Here is a 23,561-nt window from a genome sequence, read left to right as displayed (position 1 = left end):
CAGAATTCTTATCATTCAAATAGAATACTGACAAGTTACGAAATTGCAAAAAGCAGGCTCGAATCAGTCACTAACTCCCTGAAGCTAACTTATACACGCTTACAAATTATTTTACCCATTTCACAGTATTCGCTTGTAAATATTCTTATACACACCCCCCCAAAATAATTTCAAATCTTACCTCTGTATTCTTAACATAAGAACAATAATTGCGACACCAATCCCGACCCCTAAGCCAAGGTCAACTCCAAGGAATATGACAGCGACGCATGTTGTAAGCCAGATGACCTGTAAGGAAAATAGAAAATTTCAAAACCAGGAGAAAAGACTTTTATATAGCGTTTGCCTTCAGCTCGACCTCTTGAACTATGAGGAAGTTATTTTGAGATACATTACTCAGGACCACGCTCACTTACTCACAAGAAGAAAAACTCATCTCGAACCGAAGGGGGCAGGAGGTAGCGCGACGGAGTGAAATGTACAAAAACAATGTACAAGTGAAATGTACAATTTCTGTAGCTTGGAATGCTTCTTAGACCCTAACAACTCTTGAAAACTCACATTTGTCTACAGCAGAACCTGCTAGCTGTTATCATCCAACTTGGCAATGAGAAATTCCCCCCAAGTCACCCCCCCCCCTGCTTTTGGAAATTCCTGGCTATGCCTCTGTGCATTATGAGCATAAACGCATCGCAGAAGTAATGATGATTATCTTTGAGTAAAGTTGTTTCTTTACCAAGATTAGTATAATGCGCCTAGTGTGTGATTAAATAGACACCTACAAAACCATACTTGCTGGCCTCCATCAAGCCCACAGCTTCCAAAACGAGTTGCCTGTAATTATAGTCAGAGATGAGTTATCTTTACTTCTGAGTGAGAGCCTATAACTTTGCTCAGAGATGAGTCTCCTTTACTTCTGAGTGAGTGCCCGTAAATTTGCTCAGAGATGAGTCTCCTTTACTTCTGAGTGAGTGCCCGTAAATTTGCTCAGAGATGAGTCTTATCTACTTCTGAGAGAGTGCTCGTAACTTTGCTCAGAGATGAGTCTCTTTTACTAGTGAGTGCCTGCAACTTTGCTCAGAGATGAGTCTCCTTTACTTCCGAGTGAGTGCCCGTAACTTAGCTCAGAGATGAGTCTTCTCTACTTCTGAGAGAGTGCTCGTAACTTTGCTCAGAGATGAGTCTCCTTTACTTCTGAGTGAGTGCCCGTAAATTTGCTCAGAGATGAGTCTCCTTTACTTCTGAGTGAGTGCCCGTAAATTTGCTCAGAGATGAGTCTTCTCTACTTCTGAATGAGTGCTCGTAACTTTGCTCAGAGATGAGTCTCTTTTACTAGTGAGTGCCTGCAACTTTGCTCAGAGATGAGTCTTCTCTACTTCTGAGTGAGTGCCCGTAACTTTGCTCAGAGATGAGTCTCCTATACTTCTGAGTGAGTGCCCATAACTTTGCTCAGAGATGAGTCTCCTTTACTTCTGAGTGAGTGCCCGTAAATTTGCTCAGAGATGAGTCTCCTTTACTTCTGAGTGAGTGCCCGTAAATTTGCTCAGAGATGAGTCTTATCTACTTCTGAGAGAGTGCTCGTAACTTTGCTCAGAGATGAGTCTCTTTTACTAGTGAGTGCCTGCAACTTTGCTCAGAGATGAGTCTCCTTTACTTCCGAGTGAGTGCCCGTAACTTAGCTCAGAGATGAGTCTTCTCTACTTCTGAGAGAGTGCTCGTAACTTTGCTCAGAGATGAGTCTCCTTTACTTCTGAGTGAGTGCCCGTAAATTTGCTCAGAGATGAGTCTCCTTTACTTCTGAGTGAGTGCCCGTAAATTTGCTCAGAGATGAGTCTTCTCTACTTCTGAATGAGTGCTCGTAACTTTGCTCAGAGATGAGTCTCTTTTACTAGTGAGTGCCTGCAACTTTGCTCAGAGATGAGTCTTCTCTACTTCTGAGTGAGTGCCCGTAACTTTGCTCAGAGATGAGTCTCCTTTACTTCTGAGTGAGTGCCCGTAAATTTGCTCAGAGATGAGTCTTCTCTACTTCTGAGTGAGTGCCCGTAACTTTGCTCAGAGATGAGTCTCCTTTACTTCTGAGTGAGTGCCCGTAAATTTGCTCAGAGATGAGTCTCCTTTACTTCTGAGTGAGTACCTGTAACTTTGCTCAGAGATGAGTCTCCTTCACTTCTGAATGAGTGCCAATAACTTAGCTCAGCGATGAGTCCCTTTCACTTCCGAGTGAGTGCTCGTATCTTTGCTCAGAGATGAGTCTCCTTTACTTCTGAGTGAGTACCCGTAACTTTGCTCAGAGATGAGTCTCCTTTACTTCTGAGTGGGTGCCTGAAACTTTGCTCAGAGATGAGTCTCCTTTACTTCTGAGTAAGTGCCCGTAACTTTGGTCAGATATGAGTCTCATTTACTTCTGAGTAAGTGCCCGTAACTTTGGTCAGATATGAGTCTCATTTACTTCTGTGAGTGAGTGCAAGTGGCCCTGGTTTGAGCCACTTCATCCAGAAGCTTTCTTCTCTTTAAAACTCAATTTGAGCTGAATAGAAAAAACGACTTACGAAATCAAACTTGCTGACGCTCCACAAAGCTTTCAATTTCTCAAACTGTAGGAATAGGTTCTTCAAAGCAACAATGATGATAACTGCTAGTGCTGACTTTGGTACGGGCTCGAATAAAGGACCCAACCATAATAAGACAATCAGCATTAAAATTGATGATAAGACGCTGACGAGTTGTGTGTTGCCACCTAGTGGTGAAAAGAATATGTTAATCATTCCAACGCAAAGAATTTTCCACAGTGGAGAGTAAAGAATGTAGGTTGGCTGGACCTAAATCATATAGCAAAAATAGGTTATTCATAAGTATTGGCTCCCCCTTGGATAAATATGTAAATCCTATTGTAGTGGTGAGAACATAACATGTTAAACGAGTACCAAGCAGAAATATAAATAGATACAGTGAGGGGGAGAATAGTCAATGAGAAATCTTGATTATATGATGTCGAACTGTCATTATTCTCACCTGCTGATTCCTGAATTGCCGTTCTTGACAAGGAAGCAGCGATCGCGAACGAACTCAGAAACGCTGGAATTAAGTTGCAGAGACCAAGAGCAAAGAGTTCCTGAAAAAAAATTTTTTAATACAAAAATGAGCAGCGCTTCGGAAGTATGTGCACCAAGATGGCGCACAACCTGAACATAGTGTGTGTGTGTACCAGGTTGGGGTTCAGGTGTGCGCCTTCTTGGTGCACATACTTCCGGAGCGCTTAAAAATGAGCACTGGGAAATGGGGGAGGAGCAGTGTTGGGGACAGCAGCAAGAAAATCCAATATTAATAAGAAAGGATAGACATATTTATCCCAGGTGACAGGAAAGCCGATAAGACGGTTCAACCTATATGGCGAACCACGGCCTCTCGTCCGGTTACCATTCCATGTCGGGTATTGGATTAGTTGGTTATTTTTTTTCAGAAGCATGGACTTAATGGTGGAGGAAGCCGTAACTGACCAGCGGTTACGAGAACCACCCAACGGCGGCGAGGAGTCCAGCAATCCTCTCGCACATGATCATCCCTGCATGGGATTCAAAATGAAAAATGTTTTTTTGGAGGGGTAGGGGAGGAGATGGGCTGGGTTGTAGAGCAGGTCTGTCCAATGACCAATTTCTACCCTACAGCATCAGAAAATATTCATAAATCACAACTAAACCAACCTGATTAGGGTCAATCTCATATCCATGTTTATCAGCAAATATCTTCGTCAGGGATAAGGAAATAGCAAAGCTGATAATACTGATGATAAGACAGTCTGATATCATTTCACCCCAATGACTGATGTAACGCGGTGTCTGGAAACTCGGCATTCTGGGAAGAAATGAATAATTTGAATAAGGATTGAACCAGTGAGAAGCTAAAGGGTTAGATCAAGACAATTTATTATTATACAGGGGTTCCATAAAGTCCCTTCACAACTTCAATTTTGTTATGAAGTCAGTTCTCAATATATCTTAACCATGTTTGTTGTTTTTTAATCAGTAATTATTCAAGTATTTTTACTTCATTTATTACATCTGTGAGGGCCAAAACAATATATAGTATCAATAAATTCCCTTTTTAATTTTAAAAAAAGTCAAGATATTATGGACACCCTAAATTAGAGGAGTGGATAAATCAGTAGCCTCCCGTAGTATTTATAGCTAAAATTATGGCCTAACCCTAACCTAGTACACATATTACATTCCGATGTCCGCCATCTTGGTTCGCATACTTCGGGAGCCCCAAGAAGAAAGTGGTTTCCAACCTTTTATGGCTTGTGGCCCCCCTTCTGGAGGGATTTAGGGGGCTCCCGAAGTATGCGGACCAAGATGGCGGACATCGGAACGTAACATGGGTAACAGGTTAGGGTTAGGCGATAATTTTTTTCCAATTTTCCTTATTTTAGTCCTATTATCAGTTCGAAGACTAGCCAAGAGCCTCCCGTAATATTTATACCTAAAAGTATGGCCTAACCCTAACCTAGTACACATATTACATTCCGATGTCCGCCATCTTGGTTCGCATACTTCGGGAGCCCCAAGAAGACAGTGGTTCTCAACGTTTTATGGTTCGTGGCCCCCCTTCTGGAGGGATTAAGGGTGCTCCCGAAGTATGCGAACCAAGATGGCGGACATCGGAACGTAACATGGGTAACAGGTTAGGGTTAGGCGATAATTTCTTTCCAATTTTCCTTATTTTAGTCCTATTATCAGTTCGAAGACTAGCCAAGAGCCTCCCGTAGTATTTATAGCTAAAATTATGGCCTAACCCTAACCTAGTACACATATTACATTCCGATGTCCGCCATCTTGGTTCGCATACTTCGGGAGCCCCAAGAAGACAGTGGTTCTCAACGTTTTATGGTTCGTGGCCCCCCTTCTGGAGGGATTAAGGGTGCTCCCGAAGTATGCGAACCAAGATGGCGGACATCGGAACGTAACATGGGTAACAGGTTAGGGTTAGGCGATAATTTCTTTCCAATTTTCCTTATTTTAGTCCTATTATCAGTTCGAAGACTAGCCAAGAGCCTCCCGTAGTATTTATACCTAAAATTATGGCCTAACCCTAACCTAGTACACATATTACATTCCGATGTCCGCCATCTTGGTTCGCATACTTCGGGAGCCCCGGATTTAGCACTCATGGCCCTCTGTTTATTATTACAGTGTTGGTATTTATAGTGTTGTTTTGATTGGTAGATTCCAAATCCCATTATGTTCAAACAATTCATACTCAACAAAGGGAAAATACCAGGTGAAATAACCTTATCAAGCAAGGAAATTAGGTTATTTGAGGGGAAAATAAAATCAGTCTATCTGCTCTGTGGCACCATTGGTGGGCATTGGCCCCTGGTTAAGAACCACTGGGACAGATAAATCAAGAAATTTTATTTATACGAACTCAGCTTTCTCGAAAATAAAGGGAAAACTCCAATTTGGAAGTCAGCATCCTACAGCAGCCTTAAAATGAGAATTTACAAAAACCAGAATCATAATACAAAACATCAGTAAATAAAATAGATATAAAAAAACGCATTTACGCAAAACTTTATGCTATTATGCTTAAAAATATTGCTCGTCTACTGCCCTGCTAAAAGTGAATGCCTAAAAATTATAAGGTTCTACCGTAGTATGTGTACCAGGTTAGGGTCAGGCCATAATCCAATTCTAATTTCCCTCATTTTAGTTCTATGACGAGTTCGGGGAATGCCTGTGTTAACCAACTGAATATGCGGTAGTCCATAGGTTTCCGTCCCTTTACGCAACTTGATATGAAGTGGCAAACAAAATTAGTTACCTTCATATTGATACCCATACTACAGAATCGCCAATAATAATTCTTAAAATTCTTGAAAATGTCACATAAAAATGTGTCGCAATAGGAAAACATACTCACCCTGTTGGGATATGCTTCACAGTATTCACATTGAAGGGAGGTGCATCTAAATTTCCAAAGTATGAGGCCAACGTGACGATAATAATCATAACCAGCTCAATCGGAAACGGAATATTATGCATTTTCTTTTTGTATTTGTCGTTCAAATGCTTCACGATTAGAATTGAAGGAAAACAAATCAGGGAAATTACGATTTCTGCGACGTTGGCGTTCGGCAGGTTCTTGAATATGTCAATGTATGTCTGAAATAAGTTTTATTCAAATTTTTACGCATAGTTTCCAACAGAAAATTTTTATGTTTTATTTTATTTTTTGTGGGGAGGGGGCAAAATAAAAATTGCGTCAACCAGTAAAGATTGTTCTTAAAAATACTTCTCGTCCAATTCCCAGTTCATGTGAGATATAAGAATAGTCAGTCAGGTATATGTTTCTGATGCATGAACTTGATGGTGGAGAGAGCCATAACTGACCAGTGGTTTGTAGACCAGCTTACGGCAACGCGAAGTGAGTGATAAAATGGCTTAATCACATTAATCATATGGTGAACCTCGTCTGGTTACTAGTCCACGTCGGGTATGGGATTAATTAGCCAGTTATATGTTACTAATACATGGAATTAATGGTGGAGGAAGCCATGACTGACCACTAATGCAATACAAGCATGTTCCTAGTGTTATCCTGATTCTTTGTTCCCGTCCCAATGTAATACATGAATAAACAATTTAAAGTTACCCTAACTATTGCCTAATTAATTATTACCCTAATTTTTTAAATATAACTTGTAAATTAATCTAACCAGAAACAGGAAAAACCAAACAATTTACCATTCCTAATATAATAGGTCAAATCATGCTAAATTTCTAGAGTCAAATACAGAATGTCACTGTAGGGTTTTAAACAAGTTTAATTTTGTTTTGTCTTGGTATAAAATGTCAAATGCTCAAAATAGTTAACTTTTAATAAAATTATTCTTAAATCAACAAACAATAATCATCAGATACATTTATATGCAAATAACAGATATGGCTTAGGCGTATCTGGAAAATTCTAATTTTGGAGAGGGGTCAACTCTATCATGATTTTTGCTGAGTTGGCATTTGGCAGGCTCTTGAATATGTCAATGTATGCCCGCAAATGTTTGAAATGTATTTATTAGGCAGAATTTTATTTTATTTTTTGGGGAGAAGAAGGTAAAATAAAAATTGGGTTCATCAATAATAATTGTTCTTAGAAATATTTCTCGTCTGGTTACCAGTCCAAGTCTGGTATGGGAATAGTTAGCCAGTTATATGTTACTAATACATGGAATTAATGGTGGAGGAAGCCATGACTGACCAGTAATGCAATACAAGCATGTTCCTAGTGTTATCCTGTTTCTTTGTTCCTATCCCAATATAACACATGAATAAATAATTTAAACTTACCCTAACTATTGCTCCAGGGCCGTTGTATTTCCCAATGCTTTTGTCTAAACCGAACAGATATTTCACCTGAAGTAAAAATGGGAATACATCACAATAAATTACGATTAGGTCAATATTAATCTTGGGGGAGAGGGAGAATGATAAAATAAGATAGGAGTGCTGCAATCCTGTCCAAACTTTTTTGAGAAAATCCACAGCTATAATTGATAAACTTTCAGCACTTGTAGCATTCAGTCTATCAGTTCTTGCAAGTAAGCCATTAAGTCTTTTTCAAATTTTAGTTGGTGGGAACGAAACCTTGCTTCGAATAAAACTTCAATAAGCAACATAGGTTGCACTTTTAGTTAATTGAGGGATTGGAGAAAAAAAAAATCTTTACATAATGCTTAGTGTTTTTGTGGAAGAAGTGGAATCGGAGTGCTAAAACAGGAATTTTACCGTTGATGCAAATTCTCCGATGATTTCATCTGCCATGTCTGCACTGCAATCTTACCTGTGAAGTTAAGACATGGAAAGCAGCTCCCGTAGTGAATCCTTGAACCACCGGGTCAGAGAGAAAATTTGTGAGGAATCCGAGACGTAGGAATGCCATGGCAATCTGAAAAATAAAATTGTAGTAATAATTATTTTTAAAGGTATTACGGTAATTAACCTAATCCTCACGAACTGACGCATGCGCGACATTTCAGACGTTTTCGATTACAAAACTCCGACTACAGCTCAAATATTGTGTACAGATACTGTGGTGAAATTTTTTTTGGTCCGGATTTATAAAATTGCTATTCCGAATGAAATTCCATATATAAGACGAAATTGAAGACAGAAACAAGCACGTATTCAAAACAATAGAGCTATGCTCAAATATATGGACACGTAGTGCCACCCAGTGGCAATAATTTTGATGACGTCATAGCGAAAAAAAAAGTAATAGCCTTCTGGAGAAAAATTTTATCTTTAACCACTGAAAATATCAAAGCAATTGGTCCAGTATTCGAAGAGAAAAGCGATTTTTTAAAAATGGAGACGGAGACAAATAACAATAACAACAAAATTTTGAAACGATCGTTATGGCAACTAAACGTGTCCAAAAATAAAATTGTAGTAATAATTATTTTCAAAGGTATTACTGTAATTAATAAAGAACTCTAGACGAGAGGTGATTCATACTATTAAGGAACGACCATACCAAAGATGGACTGGTAACCATACAAGAGAATGTGGTTTGCCATATTATTACTTATCGATTTTAATCGGTAAGTATGTTGATAGGTATTTGTCTGTATGTATGTCTGTTTGTCTGTTAGATGCACGCGATATCTCACGAAAGCGAGATTGAATCTGCTCCAGATTTTGCATGTGCATTCATCTTATCTCGGACCAGAAGCCTATTGATTTTGGTCGAATTATGTCGTGTAATTAGCGAGTTATCAATCAATTATTGATATAGTGATCTAGATTTTTGGAAAGCGAGAGAATTTTGAGACCCGCCGAGTGTGTGTGTGCGATGCGCAGTGCGCAAGTTACAAGAGCGGATGAATCGAAACTGCAGTTTCTGTTTTGGGGGATCCCCTAACTATCGATCGATAAGTCTTCGGTTTCCAACCGATATTCTCGTGATTAAGTCTTATCGGCCTTCTTCTCCCCCGGAAATAATTCGAAAATCTCATTCTATAGCTTCTGGTAAATCTAAGGAACAGTACCTGCATAATCCCAACAAGCAATGTCGCTGTCGATGCATATTGTATTTTCATTTCTTCTCTGGCCGCCGTCTGATCTGCAATATATTTCGCATCATCGAAGGTTGTCATGTTGGCTTCATCTGAAATGTTTAAAAAAGTTGCAGTTTTTAAAGGAGAGTCGAAGTCTTATACAAAAACCAATTAATTTGACTTTTATAGGAATTAAGTTCAGTTATTCTTACTGCAGTGTGCAGTGTGCTGCTTAGAATCAGTCATTATTACATTACTGTACGTTGTATTGTTACTTATCGATCTCGACTGGTAAGTATGTTGATAGGTATTTATCTGTTTGTTTGTCTGTTAGACACTTTCGTATGTTACGTGATATCTCACGAAAGCGAGGTTGAATCTGCTTGTGCATTTATGCATATCTCGGACCAGAAGCCTATTGATTTTGGATGAATTATGTCGTATAATTAGCGAGTTATTAATAAATTAGTGATGGGACACGTGGTGTCGCTATTGAGTCAGAGCGAAGAAACCAAAACCGCAAAATCGATAAGTCGGCGGTCTCCGATTGCTATCTAGTTATCACTTATCACTACGAGCTGTTACGAGTCTTAGGCGATGGTCCGATATAGTTTGGCTATACTTTGTGACTCAATTTAATTATGTTGCATGTTCCTGCGTTTAGGTTAAGATGTGTTTTTAGTTTTCTTAAAGCCACACTTTTGGTTAAAATAAACTGTCACAACATTGACATAATATTGCACAAAAGGTAGAAATGCATAAAGAAGTTTAAAGAAGCGTGCAAGTTTTATCGTTTACCAATAAGTACCGTTTATTTATTAACACGCTTGAAAATGCACATGAGACTTACATGAACGCATGCACGTATATTTATTCATTGGCCTCAAAATGTAACAATATTTGCATAATAAATAAACATACAGACAGGGATGCGTAATATGACCTTGCAGACAAAGTTGTGTGACATGTAGCCTTTACAAATAAAGCAGCAGGTCAGCGATGCTGCGTGATAAAAGACAGCAAACATAAAAAAGCGGAATCATACAAGTAAAACTCCAGTACAGTGGTTCTCAAATGCCTGAAACGCCCCATAAGGAGATGTAGACAATTTTTTGGGGCTGTGAAGCTAATTAAAAATGAAAAAATTTAATCTTGCCAGCCCTATTTGTTTTCAAAACTTTTCTTTCATTTCATTATTCACGTTGCATCCACATATTTCAATGTGTTTTTTGAATAAAACGTACTTTCGCCCAACTATTGGTTATTTGTAGCTTATCGTTAACTAGTTATTTTGAGGTGGGACGCCAGACAATTTCTGAAAAGGGGCGTGGCTAAAAAGGTTTGAGAATCGCTACTCTAGTACAATAAGAAAAGATACATGCTGAAGGCCTTACCAACATAAGACATAGTTGTGTGACATGTACCCTTAACAAGTATGCGAGCAGTTTAAGACTGTTGCGTTACAACAGGATGGTATACTTCAAACAAGAGAGCTATGCTCAAATATATGGACACGTAGAGTCACATAATTTTGATGACGTCATAGCGAAAAAAAAGTAATAGCCTTCTGGAGAAAATTTTTATCTTTAACCACTGAAAATTTCAAAGCAATTGGTCCAGTATTCGAAGAGAAAAGCGACTTTTTAAAAACGTGTCAAAGAACAAGAACAACAACAACAACATAATATTGAAACGATCGTTATGTCCACTACGTGTCCAATAACGAAATGATACTGGTAAAACTTTAGTAGGCCACTCGAAGCAACTGCGAAATTTCATCAAATTTTTTTTAAAGTGTAGTGAAAATAATTGTTGTTTGTTTTTCATGGCAAAGGATTGTTAATTTTATTGAACTGCATTCATTTCACCAAAGGTGTTAAAAATACAAAGTGGTATGAAGCGCATAAATTGGGGCTCCCGAAGTATGCGAACCAAGATGGCGGACATCGGAATGTTATATGTGTACTAGGTTAGGGTTAGGCCATAATTTTAGGTATAAATACTACGGGAGGCTCTTGGCTATAGTCTTCGAACTGATAATAGGACTAAAATAAGGAAAATTGGAAAAAAATTATCGCCTAACCCTAACCTGTTACCCATGTTACGTTCCGATGTCAGCCATCTTGGTTTGCATACTTCGGGAGCACCCATAAATTTTTACATAATTGACATGTTTTGTAGTGACACATAACACAAAGTGTTTGATTTTCTAGTGCACAAGTATGACAGCAGTATTATAACAGGATAGTATACATGAAATAATTAAAATATACCGGTAAAACTTCAGAACAATACCTGTGTAGAAGTACTGATCCACTGTGCCAGGTTCGACTTCTGTGGAAAGGCTTCCATTGACATACGGAGAAACAATCTCAGTTTCCGGTACATACTTGGACACGAGGTTCTGGATCATGAGACAGACAACAGCCATTGTACCTGAAGCAAAAATAGAGTATTATAAAAATGGATTCTGTGAATAAATATATAGGATTCACATATTTATCCTGGAGGAGAGGAAAGGCGATGAGACGGCGCGGCGGTGTGGCTCAACGGGCTAAGCGTTAGGAATACGCTCGCCACCGCACCTCTAATCACTCTGCGTGGGTTCGCAGGTTCGAATCCCCTGCAGGGATGGTTATGTGCGAGAGGATTGCTGGACTCCTCGCCGTCGTTGGGTGGTTCACGTAACCACTGGTCGGTTACGGCTTCCTCCACCACCAAGTCCATGCTTCCGAAAACAAACAATACAGTAAAATTAATCCCATACCCGACTTGGAATGGTAACCGGACGAGAGGCCGTGGTTCGCCATATGGATAAGCCGTCTTATCGGCTTTCCTCTCCCCCGGGATAAATATGTAAATCCTATCCTTAATCATATGGCGAACCACGACATCTCGTCCGGTTATCAGTCCATGTTGGGTATCGGATTAATTAGCCAGGTATTTGTTTCAGATGCATGGCTGTTATATATAATATGGGTATCTATTCAGACATAGCAAAAAAAATCTTCGCCACTTACCTATAGAAGTATGCTTAGATGTTGTGAAGACAAACCATAGTAGAACAGGGAAGAAACAACTGTATAGGCCGTATACTGGTGAAACATTTGCAAGTAGTGCATACGCCATTCCTGAATAAAAAAGTATTAATGTATGTTGCATTCGAGGATGGCAAGAACTGATACATTCTGGAATGACATTTTCAGATATAAAATCATGAATAAATTCAAAATTGGGTTATGAAAACTGGCTGGTTCATTTGGCAGGTCAGTTGTTACTAGGCCTGTCCAAGCGAACCAAATATTCGAAATCGAATCGCAAATTATTCGAAGCGTTTTTCGGCCAATTTACGAATCGCTGAAATTTGGTACATAATGCGCCTCACGACCACCTTTGCACCGTGTTTTTCACCGGGCAAGCAAAAACATGTTTCTATCGCTTTCTTTGCTGTAAAAAGGTCTCTTCTATTGCCCGGTGACATGTAATTATCCATTCCATGCATGGTCATAAATGAAAAGTTATCGATAACAATGATTTAAAGATGACGTTTTTGAGAGAACACAAGGAGAAAAAGGTAAATTTTGTGTCAGCCAAAAACGCCTGTTCTATAAATAGAATCGATTTGTAGCTGTTGAGTCAGTAATCATAGGAACATGGTACGGGATTGAAACACGTTTTGGAGGTCCAATATCTTTTTTCATTGGAATTTGTAATTTCTTCTAATGGCAATACCTTGTTTATGGTCATCAAATATTAATGTCATCAAACTAGCTCTGATTTTGTGAGTTCCCAAAATGCAATTTTGAATTTTTTGGGCAACAGTTATAATATCTATATTAATAGTTGTTTATCAGTTTACTGAAAATTACACAAAATATATTGAGTTAATAATACTAATGATAATAGGAATAAAATAGCAGCTACGAGCATTAAAAGAGTCTGTGCAATTTTCGACTTATAAATGATAGTTTTCAAAACCCCAATTTTCTGACCAGTTCAAGAGGCTTGTGATCTCCTTTTATAACTCTGGAAACATAGATATGCAAAATATTTGCAATAATCTAGATATAACTGCACATACGTTATCACAATATTAAAGAGGAAGTTTTTATTGTACATTAGAGACAAATTTAGGATTGCGCAAAATATTCGATTATTCGGTTCGATTCGAGGAAAATATTCGGTTCAATTCGAATCAGAAAAATATTCGATTTTGGACAGCCCTAGTTGTTACACACTCCTAAACAGATTCCTCCCGCATCGCCAGTCCTGCTTACCAAGAGCGGCCCACTGGGCACTCACATTCAAGGGGCCTGACTCCAACTAAGCGAGCTGGGCTTCTTACCAATATAAAGTTTGAGAATAGGTTGAGGACATTTCGTCCCCAAGGCCTCTAATTATTGCTTTACCAGATAAGACTTGGACAAAACGCCAGCTATCCTGAGGGATTGTTTAAAAGTATTCTAAATCTCTGACAGAAATTTCAACAATAAAGTTGTCAGAATATAACTTACCTTGTGGAATCCTAATTATTCCGACTGTCATGCCTGAAATCATATCTCCAGTCAAATATCTCAATTTATACTTCGGTAACCATCCGAATACCGGTATGAAGCTGACAACTGTTGCCCAAACCCTGAAATTAAAAAATGTGTTCGTTATCATTACTTATCGATTTTAATCGGTAAATATGTTGATAGGTATTTGTCTGTTTGTCTGTCTGTCTGTTAGATGTACGCGATATCTCACGAAAGCGAGATTGAATCTGTTCCAGATTTTGCATGTGCATTCATCATATGTCGGACCAGAAGCCTATTGTTTTGGATGAATTATGTCGTATAATTAGCGAGTTATTAATTAATTAGTGATGGGACACAAGGTGTCACTATGAAGTAATAGCGCTGTTTTGGGGGATCCCCTAACTTTCGATCGATAAGTCTTCGGTCTCTGACAGATATTCTCGTTTATATATCGGAGAGAAAAGATGATAGAGTGGACTCTACATCAGGGGTGCACAACACGAGGCACGCGTGCCAAATTTGGCACGCCATACGCTCAAACGTGGCACGCGAACGGTTTTGTAAAAAAAAAAAATTTATGATATACATTAAAATATCATGTTTATATCAAAATCAGCAGTTTTTTTTCAGGACAATTAAATTGTTTCAATAAATAAATATTTGTTATTATGTATTGTTATTGCAATTTGTTTGTTTTACTGGAGTTTATTTACAGTACCACAATTGTGCCTGGCACGCGACAATATTATTTTGAAAAATTTGGCACGTATCCTCATTTGAGTTGTGCACCCCTGCTCTACATGATAACTGCAAGAGTAATTTTGCACAGAATGGGAATCCAGGATAGTTGCCACTGACCAAATAACAAAAACGAGATTATCGGTCGGAGACTGACAACTTATAGATCGAAAGTTAGGGGATCTCGCAAAACAGAAACAGCGGTTTCGATTCATTCGATATGACTCCATAGCGACACTGTGTGTCACATCACTAAATAATTAATAACTCGCTAATTATAAGACATAATACATCCAAAATCGATAGGCTTATGGTCCGAGATATGGTGAATTTGAAGCAGATTCAACCTCGCTTTCATGAGATATCGCGAACATATGAAAGTGTCTAACAGACAAACAAGGAAGAAACACCACAGTTCTTGGAGTCGGAATTACATATTTATCCCGGACAAGAAGAGGCTGTGGTTTCGCCATATGATTAAGCCGTATTATCGGTTTTCCTCTCCCCCAAATTAGCCAAAAATTTGTTTCAAATGCGTGAACTTAATGGGATGGTGGGGGAAGCTATAACCGCTGGTGAGCTGCCCTACAGCAGCAAGGAATCCAGCAATCCTCTGGCACATAATTATCTCCTACAGGATTCGAAACTTAGAACCCACGCAAGGTAATCAGAGGTGCAGTGACGAGCGTATATCTAGCGCTTAACACGATGCGCCACAACGCCGAACATCACATGAGGTGCTGAAAGTTAACAAAACAACATAGAATAGATGTGTGTGTGCAACCGTGTATCGCATTGGATCAAAACGAAATATGCAGGCCATTGAACAAATTTACCTCTTCCAGTGGGGAACCACTGTACGCACTTTATCAATAGGAGAAAATTGAATAATTTCAAGACCTATAATGTGCCCTCAACACTATTATATACGTCATTTGGCACATACCAGTCAGTGCCACATACGAATCAATACGTCTTTCAAAAAAGAAAATGTGAAATATAGAAAAACTTCAGGTTCAGGTTCTCGCAGCCGTTTTTCTCTCTTGTTTCGAAGATTGAGGAGGCATGACATAGTCAATGGATAGCATTATAGCATCATTCGAATTTTACTGCGATGGAAGTAGCGTCTGCCATTTACTAAACTATCCTTTTATCTGGCGTGGCCAGTGTGCATGGTAAAAATTGAAAACCTGATCGTGGCACGGAAATTGTTTTAACAGAATGATTTTACCTCATCCAAGAACATGTTGCCTTCTTTCCAGCCCATCTTGCTGCTTTCTGCGTCACAGTTTTATGTTCTTTCTCTTTCCTTCCATGAGCTTCGTTAAATCCTAGCTCGTTGTAGGCAGGTCGTGTGACATTCACTGAAGCATCTGGATAAAGAACTGGCTTAGTAGTTGGTTTTATGTTACGGTTACGACGCATTTTTGAGTTTGAATTTATGCTTATACTCAACTGTGAAAATAAAAAAATGGAAAACATGATTATGCAAAATATGACCACAAAAATCAGAGCACTATTCGTTTTATAAAATGCTTATTCATGCTGTTCTCTCATAACAAGGCTTTATACAAGCAGACACTGCTATATAAAAATAAATTTTGAAAAGGGCGAAATCTTCCTGGTATTCTAGACGAAAAATAAGGTACTATGAAGAGTCTGATCGATCATTATTAATAATTGATCTCCATTAAAAAGTCATTGCTTCTTTTCGATTGAACATCGCAGATGAATATCCATTGCTGTTAGAAAATGCGATGAAAATTTTATTGCCTTTCCCAATGACCTACATGTGTGAGGCAGCATTTTCAGCGCTTATCAATATGACAAAATACTAGCCACAAATCGTTCCGAGAATTGATAAATTGTGCAGTGAAAAGCCACCTCATCCAACATATTAATGTTGTTGTGTTGAGTAAAAATGGGGGTCCGTCAACATTAACCCTTTCCGTGCGGTGGGCACGTATACGTACCAACGACAAAAGTCGCTAGATTGCGACGGGTACGTTGATGTACCCCACTGTTTTATTTAGCAATCGGTCGCAAACTGTTGGTCTAGTTTTTCCGGGTTTTAGTTTATTGATAAGAAGTCTTCTTTGAGATTAACATAAGCGACGGTAAATCTCGCTTTCGTTTACGACTGGAATTTTATTTGCGGCGGAACGAGGGAGTGTTTTTGAAATTTATGCAAATTCCGGTGTTTTTTGGGTGGTAATAGAAGACATATTATCCCTTCCATCTACCAAAGTATTTTGAGTTAGATCACGAAATTGCTACAGCAATATTATGATATTGTTTGCCAACCACGTAGCGGTAACAGTAACGGATTTAGCGAATATTTCTATTTTTTATAACGGTTTTAAGTTTCAACTCCCAAGAAAAAATGCCTTTATTCTATCCGGTTTGTGACTCAGGCCACCACTTTTAAAAAAACTTTGTTTTTTAATCGCCAGTTGCAAGCTCTTTAAATAAGCTTTCCAACGAGCCGTCAGTGGGCAGCAGAGGATCATTAGTTTTTCGTTAGTCGATCGATTAGTTGTGGGGGTAAAAATGCATATAATCAGCGTAGCAAATACGATTATTTAATAAAAAATGAAAATCGCATGGAAAGGGTTAAAATTCACAAACAGGGGTCCCAGCCCAAAAAAGTTCGGGAACACCTGCGCTAACCTCACAGTTATTCATCTTTGTGATGATAGAAAACCTCAATTTCCCCAAACAAATCTCTCAAGCATTCGACAACTTTACTCTGTATATTTTCAACTTGATGTGGCGGGCAATACTCATCTATGCTCGATCGAGAGACCGTGACCAAGGTCGGAGGTCGTCCTATGTTTTTCAAACAAATTTCCACAGATTTTATTAACTTATTTATTTCCGCTTCAGTGCTCACATGGTGGGGTAACTCTGGGTCGTCGCAGGTGCAACCAAACTCATGTAACAATGCAGCGTCAATTTCGTTGCCAGAATCTGATTTTTTGACGTTTTCATAAATATACTTTAAGGTTGAAAAAGTGTCTTTTTCCATCCATTTTTCATTATCACCTCTTTCAATATCCAGAAGCATATTTTTGAGTTCGTTTAACAGTTTTTGACGATTTTCAAGGCAATTTTTTATGTCTTTTTCAGATCTTGTACTGGGGGGTGAAAATTCGTAAATTTTTTTTAATTTAGAATAATTCTCGTAAGAAAGCATTTCTTTTATCGGATTTTTCGTTGAAAAAAAATCTAAATCAATGTCTAAAATATATGTTTTTTCACTCAAAATTTCACAAAAATCAGTTTTTTCATATTCAGAATTGTCTGGTTTGATTGTTTTGACATAAAAATTCACATTTTTCGGATCGATAAGTTCGTTTTTCGGAGCGTAGAGGCATTCACTCAAAAAATAGTCGTCTGGAAAAGTCACACGAATTTTCAAACTCTCGAAATGTTTTCCGATTTCAAATTCATAAAAACCGTCAGAAATTTGCCTCGCCCATTCTGCTTTCAACCACACAAGGCTGCTAATGTGTCCAGCGAACAACGCAGGCATAATCCAGTTCTCAATCGACAATGAATCAAACAACTTTCTCTTGTCATAAACGTCATCTGCAGATATTTCCGGTATTATCATGTCAGGATGGGCATCGAAATGCAGCATTGTGATGTCATTAGTTGGAAGATATTTTGAACCAATCGCACGGTAGATATGCTCCAATGCATCATTATGGTATTCAACAATATGTACTGGTAGTTTTTTATACTTTTTGCTCATATTTCAGATTTTGAGCATTGATAATTACTGAAACACGATAAAAATAACTGGAAAGTTAAGACAAGATTTGTTCCACAATCAAGTATTCGTACTCCCGAAGAATGTGTACCAGGTTAGGGTCAGCCATAATTTTATTCTAATTTTTCTTGATTTAGTTTATTACGAGTTCGGGGACTGTTCGTGTTAGCCAAGTGAATATACCTCCTGCCCATAGGTTTCAGTCCCTTTACACAACTTGATGTAAAATAGGGAAACAAAATTAGTTACCTCCATATTGGCACATACTTCTGGAGCCCCCAAGTCTATACATTCATACATGAGTTACATATTAAACAATAACCCAGTGCGGAACTAATGAAGAACTAAGTATTGTCCCAGGGCCGTGGGCAAAGAAACCCCACCGACTGTTCAGCTTGCTGTTTAACCATGGGTACTTTGGTCCCTTGGGAGGACCAACTTGGCTACGCCCCTGATTGCCACTTTTTCTGCCCCCTTTCATTACTGTTAAATAAGGCATGCCTATGTCTGAATCTCTCCATTTTTTTTTGTTTAATTATATGATGTTTCATGCTCGACGATATCTAAGTAAATAATTCAAAAATCTAAGTGTACTAAAACCTAATTCTCTGTCCTGAATAAGGATTTCTAGTCTGGTTACAGTCTCTGACTTAGCTCAAAAATCAATGAAATGTGACTTGTCAGAATAGTTTAATGCTAATGATGAAGTGGAAATGCTGTCATTTTGCTATTTATTGATTTTTAGGTTAGCAAGTAGAAAAACACACATCTCAGTATCTCAAAGTTCAATCTTTCCATTATTGCGACTAAATTTTCGATCTTTTTCTTTATTCTGTTTATATTACAGTATTACCGTACTAATACTATTAGGTTAAGTTAGTACGGTATAGTAAGACACAGTTGCTATAATCAGCTTGGCAATATGTTTTCAATGGAATCTTCCTTTTATATTTTAATTAACGATTAGAAGATCGATCAATTTGGCAATGGCAACCATTACAAAAATATCAATATGGTGTGGCAAATAATTTTTTTCTTTTCTAGTATTTATTTATTTTTGTTTACTGTATAGTATACCCTAAATTTATCGCGTTTTATTCTTACTTAAATAACTTCTCAGTGGTTGTGTGTGTGTGTGTATGTGGCTGGTGGGTGCATGTGAGCGTGTGTGAAATAACTTAATAATTTTTAGGTGAGTAAACACGTACCACTTCCTCTTGGCAAAACCTTCCATCTCATATTTTGTACGTTATAAACCCTATCTAAGGTTTCGTTTGCTCCCTGATTTCATAATCAGTTTTTATTTATTTTTTTTTATCTGTCAAATGTATTGTTATGCTGATTATGGGGTCGAAATAAACTTATAGTCTACTTATACTATGCATGATTCCAAGAATAGCCCCAGTCAATAACAGCGAGTGCAAACCCGTCTTTACGAGACAGCCTGGCCCTCCATGTCGACACAAAACAGCAAACCTAACCTAACTGAGTAGTGAGCAAACAAGTATGCCTTATAAATCTGCAGACTTAATAACCTGCCTCAATGCCCAGCAATCAAAAACCTAAATAAACTGGCAAGCCCACTTTCCAAACAGTTGTAAATCAAGGTGACAACACAACCCACGTGTTCTCCCAACGTTCCACTTCAGTGATTTGTGATTGTTTTGATTTGCGTTGTTTATGACGTAAATCAGCTGTTTGGATACCGGGTCGTGACTGGTCATCTCAATCCCACTGCATCAAAATACTGAATTTCGAGTTTAAAATATGCAATTCGACGAATGACGCGTCGTAGACGGTTTTAGTCGATCACGGCTTCCTGCACCATCAAGTCCATGCATCCGAGAACAAATAACTAACTGGCTAACTAATCTTATACCCGATAGGATAGGATAGGATTTACATATTTATCCTGGGGGAGAGGAAAGCCGATAAGACGGCTTATCCATATGGCGAACCACAGCCTCTCGTCCGGTTACCATTCCAATTTCCAAGTCGGGTATGGGATTAGGTATATTGTTTGTTTTCGGAGGCATGGACTTGGTGGTGGAGGAAGCCGTAACCGACCAGCGGTTACGTGAACCACCCAACGACGGCGAGGAGTCCAGCAATCCTCTCGCACATAACCATCCCTGCATGGGATTCGAATCTGCGAACCCAGGCAGAATAATTAGAGGTGCGGTGGCGAGCGTATTCCTAACGCTTAGCCCGTTGAGCCACACCGCCGCGCCATTTGGACTGATGATCAGACGAGAGGCTGTGGTTCGCCATATGATTAAGCCGTCTTATCGGTTTGCCTCTATCCAGGGATAAATATGAAAATCCTAAGAATTTGCCATATCACTACCGAGGCAACCCTTTCGTGTCCATAAATTTAAGCATTGCCTTCTGGTTGGTGGTTTTCTTCTTGTTATTATTAGAAAATTCAATTTCTCATTACCTACTGGAACAATTGCTTTGAAACTTTCAGTGGTTGAAGATGGTATGTTTTGCTAGTAGACTATTTCTTTTAATAAATTTTATGTGAATCCCATGAGATCTGATATTTTGGCGATCATTTTGTTATTATGTTGTTGTTGATCATCGTGTTGTTAGTATTCCTTGCTTTTTCTTCTTCTTGTGCAAACATCGTTTTTTATTTAACTACAATCTAAGTGAACCAATTCATTTGAAATCTTCAGTGGTTGAAGATTGATTGATTGTAGTTCACGCTAGGAGTCTATTACTTTCATTTATTCCGAAACTTTTCCGTGATTCGTTTTTCACTTACTTCGAAATTCTGTGTGATGGCCTCTTCGAATTAATTAATAATATTTGTAGTGGTTCTGCAACCTCTCTCGTATGCCAAAGTCGGAAATATTTTGACCGGTCCGTACAATGAACCTTTCCCCGACCTTTGACCCCCGAAAAATTCTTCCTATACTTTACCATTGCAACATATTCATGGCTATTTTAAGAGCGCTTTTGCGAGTTGGCGCCTGTAAAATGGGGTATGTGTTGCAAACCATCATTATGATTCATCGCATACAACAATCTGTTTTTTAAAAGTACCGGTAAAGAATTTTAGCCTGGTCTATCATAGCCTTTTCTACACTAATTTTTTATTACTGCAATTGAATTAAAACTCCTAGGAAGACAGAGTGATCATTGAATTATCTGATTTATATTTAAGTTTCTGAAACACAACTGAAAACTGACGAATAGAGTTCAAAAACGCGAAAACGAGATAATGTTTACGACCACGCTTGAAAATCTGTCTGAGTGAGAAAAGTGTCTGAGTGGATGCGAAAAGGGAGCATTGTTACGTCACTTTTTGCATCTTGCTGATTGGCCAATGTCACGATGTAAACAAGGAAGTCGATGCTCGGGGAAAGGTCCATAGACTAGGTAAGGTACAGCATATATAATATAAGGTAGACTAATGCTTTGATCGTCGTGTCCATATATTTGAGCATCGCTCTACTGTTTGTTCGAGATGACTATTTTATTCTGGACGATAAAATAATAAATCTCTTTAACAGTCGAGCATTCAATAATTTAACAGAAAGATTGGTTTTCATTTTTCATTTTATAAATGTATCGTCTTTTCAGGTTTAACGAGTTCTTTCCATTTTTCGATCTCCTTACCAATTAATTATCAGACATTTTCTTGCAACAAGCTGCCTGATCGCTAAGTGAGAGATAATGACTCATCTACAAATACAAATATAGCAGTGAATGACAATAAAGGTGATAACAATGGGTCGAAGGTCGAACGGCCCTAATTCAAACAAGAGCCGCAATGCTCAAATATATAGCTTTTCCGGGACTAATTGTTGAACACTGCAACTAAACTAAACTCCTCGGAAGACAAAATGACGATCAAGTGATTTGATTTACATCTAATTTTTGAAAACACAACTGAAAACTGACAAATACCACGCAAAACCATGAAAACGAAGCAATATTTACAACCATGCTTGAATATCTGTCTGAGCGAAAGAAGTGTCTGAGCGGCTGCACAAATTGCAATTGTTACGTATGTGTCGACTTGTTGATGATTAGTTATTTTTGCGGATACAAACAAGGAAATCGATGCTCGGGAAACATCCATGATTTATGTTGCCACAAGCATTAATTAGATCAGTGCTTTTCAACCTTTTTCTTTTTCAAGCAACCCACATTTTGAAAAAAATAAATTTTGTAAAATCTCGCGACCCAAGAATAATATGCTCAAATACTAGGAGGTATGTAGTGCTCATACCTTTAATCAGGGGTGTGCAACCTTCAAAGCAGGAGGGCCAGATACAAATAACTGGGTGAAACCGCGGGCCGCAACTTAATTTACATAGGTTTTCTAGTAGTTGCAGGAACAAAAAGTTAGTTTATTGATCTTGTGACATGCGTTGTTCGCTTCGCACGAGCACAGGTAAAGACTTTGCAGCGCAAAGATATTGGAATCACAAGCACATCAGAATAAAGTAAGATAAAAACTTGTTTCGTGGACCGCATTGTCACTTTTCCGCGGGCCGCAAAATTTGTCCTTGTGGGCCGCATTTGGCCCGCGGGACGCAGGTTGCACACCCCTGCCTTGAATAGTCACAAAAGAAACTGACTGACTAATACCAGCAGATGCCAAGTTTTTATGCTGTGATGCTTCCTACATATACAATTACTATTGAGCAACACTTCAATACAAATATGGAATAAACAACAAATTTACTCGAAAATAAAAGAAGTAACTTTTAGATTATTGCTGAAAAAACAAACGATTTCTCAGGCGGCCCAATTTTGGGTCGCGACCCATAGGCTGGGGGACACTACATTAGATCACCACCGTCTCTTTTACGTAACAATAAATCTTAAGTTCACAGTGACGAAAAATTTGAAATTTTGTCAAATAGCAGAAAACCTCTCAAATCGGTTTCAAACATTACAGTCGTATGAAAATTACTTCATTCGCAATGATTCGGGCTAATTGCATATCACTAACATTGCTGCTTTAAGAGCTGCCTTTTATTTGTTAGAAAATATACTTCCCGTAAACCAGTGGTTCCTAAGCTGTGCCACGGGAGGTACCGTGCTTCCCCGAAAATAAGACCTAGCCTGAATTTTAAAATGATTTTGATACAAACCCTCCCTCAAGATAAGACCAAGTTGATGGCGGGAACTTTTTGACCTAGTCGATAGCAAGACATGATTAATCTAAAACGTGTAATAGAGGAAAAGATTCAATTACGCGATAAATGAAAATAAATTCCATCCCCCAAAATGAGCCCTAATGTTATTTTTCAAAAGAAAATTGAAATAGGACTCTGTCTTATTTTTAAGAAAACGCGGTACGTACAGGAGCGACCCGAAATAATAATGGATTTCCCAAAAAAATTATTAATTACCTATCTGTCCACGTATAGAACTTGTCACGAAATGGCCTAACTAACACTGAGATAGTACCGTGTCTCCCCGAAAATAAGACCTAGCCTGAATATAGGGGGAG

At 38.4% G+C, this 23,561-nt stretch overlaps 2 protein-coding genes across 4 annotated transcripts in view; both read right to left on the bottom strand.

The window, feature by feature from the left end:
• LOC120338979 (prestin-like) overlaps window positions 1-23,561 on the bottom strand; it is a 44,700-nt gene that overhangs the window by 17,503 nt on the left and 3,636 nt on the right. For 2 of the 3 annotated variants that reach the window (XM_078115852.1, XM_078115854.1), the window contains exons 1-12: window positions 15,542-16,955; window positions 13,567-13,688; window positions 12,073-12,183; window positions 11,348-11,488; window positions 9,044-9,162; window positions 7,837-7,941; window positions 7,344-7,409; window positions 5,920-6,161; window positions 3,702-3,852; window positions 3,013-3,112; window positions 2,550-2,737; window positions 182-288 (exon numbers count right to left, since the gene is read on the bottom strand). In XM_078115852.1, the coding sequence (XP_077971978.1) occupies window positions 182-288; window positions 2,550-2,737; window positions 3,013-3,112; window positions 3,702-3,852; window positions 5,920-6,161; window positions 7,344-7,409; window positions 7,837-7,941; window positions 9,044-9,162; window positions 11,348-11,488; window positions 12,073-12,183; window positions 13,567-13,688; window positions 15,542-15,792 (1,703 nt within the window). In that variant the 5' untranslated portion in view covers window positions 15,793-16,955. Of the gene's footprint in view, window positions 1-181; window positions 289-2,549; window positions 2,738-3,012; window positions 3,113-3,701; window positions 3,853-5,919; window positions 6,162-7,343; window positions 7,410-7,836; window positions 7,942-9,043; window positions 9,163-11,347; window positions 11,489-12,072; window positions 12,184-13,566; window positions 13,689-15,541; window positions 16,956-23,561 lie in introns of those variants that run through there. The other variant, XM_078115853.1, reaches the window with a different exon arrangement.
• LOC120338980 (UPF0489 protein C5orf22-like) lies at window positions 15,766-18,127 on the bottom strand. The gene has a single exon (XM_039407005.2). The coding sequence runs from the start codon at window positions 18,065-18,067 to the stop codon at window positions 16,988-16,990; it is 1,080 nt and encodes a 359-aa protein (XP_039262939.2). The 5' UTR covers window positions 18,068-18,127; the 3' UTR covers window positions 15,766-16,987.

The sequence above is a fragment of the Styela clava genome, chromosome 9 (genome assembly GCF_964204865.1).
Source record: "Styela clava chromosome 9, kaStyClav1.hap1.2, whole genome shotgun sequence".
NCBI lineage: Eukaryota > Metazoa > Chordata > Ascidiacea > Stolidobranchia > Styelidae > Styela > Styela clava.
Note: the sequence above shows the minus strand (reverse complement) of the source record. Positions and strands in the feature narration are given on the sequence as shown.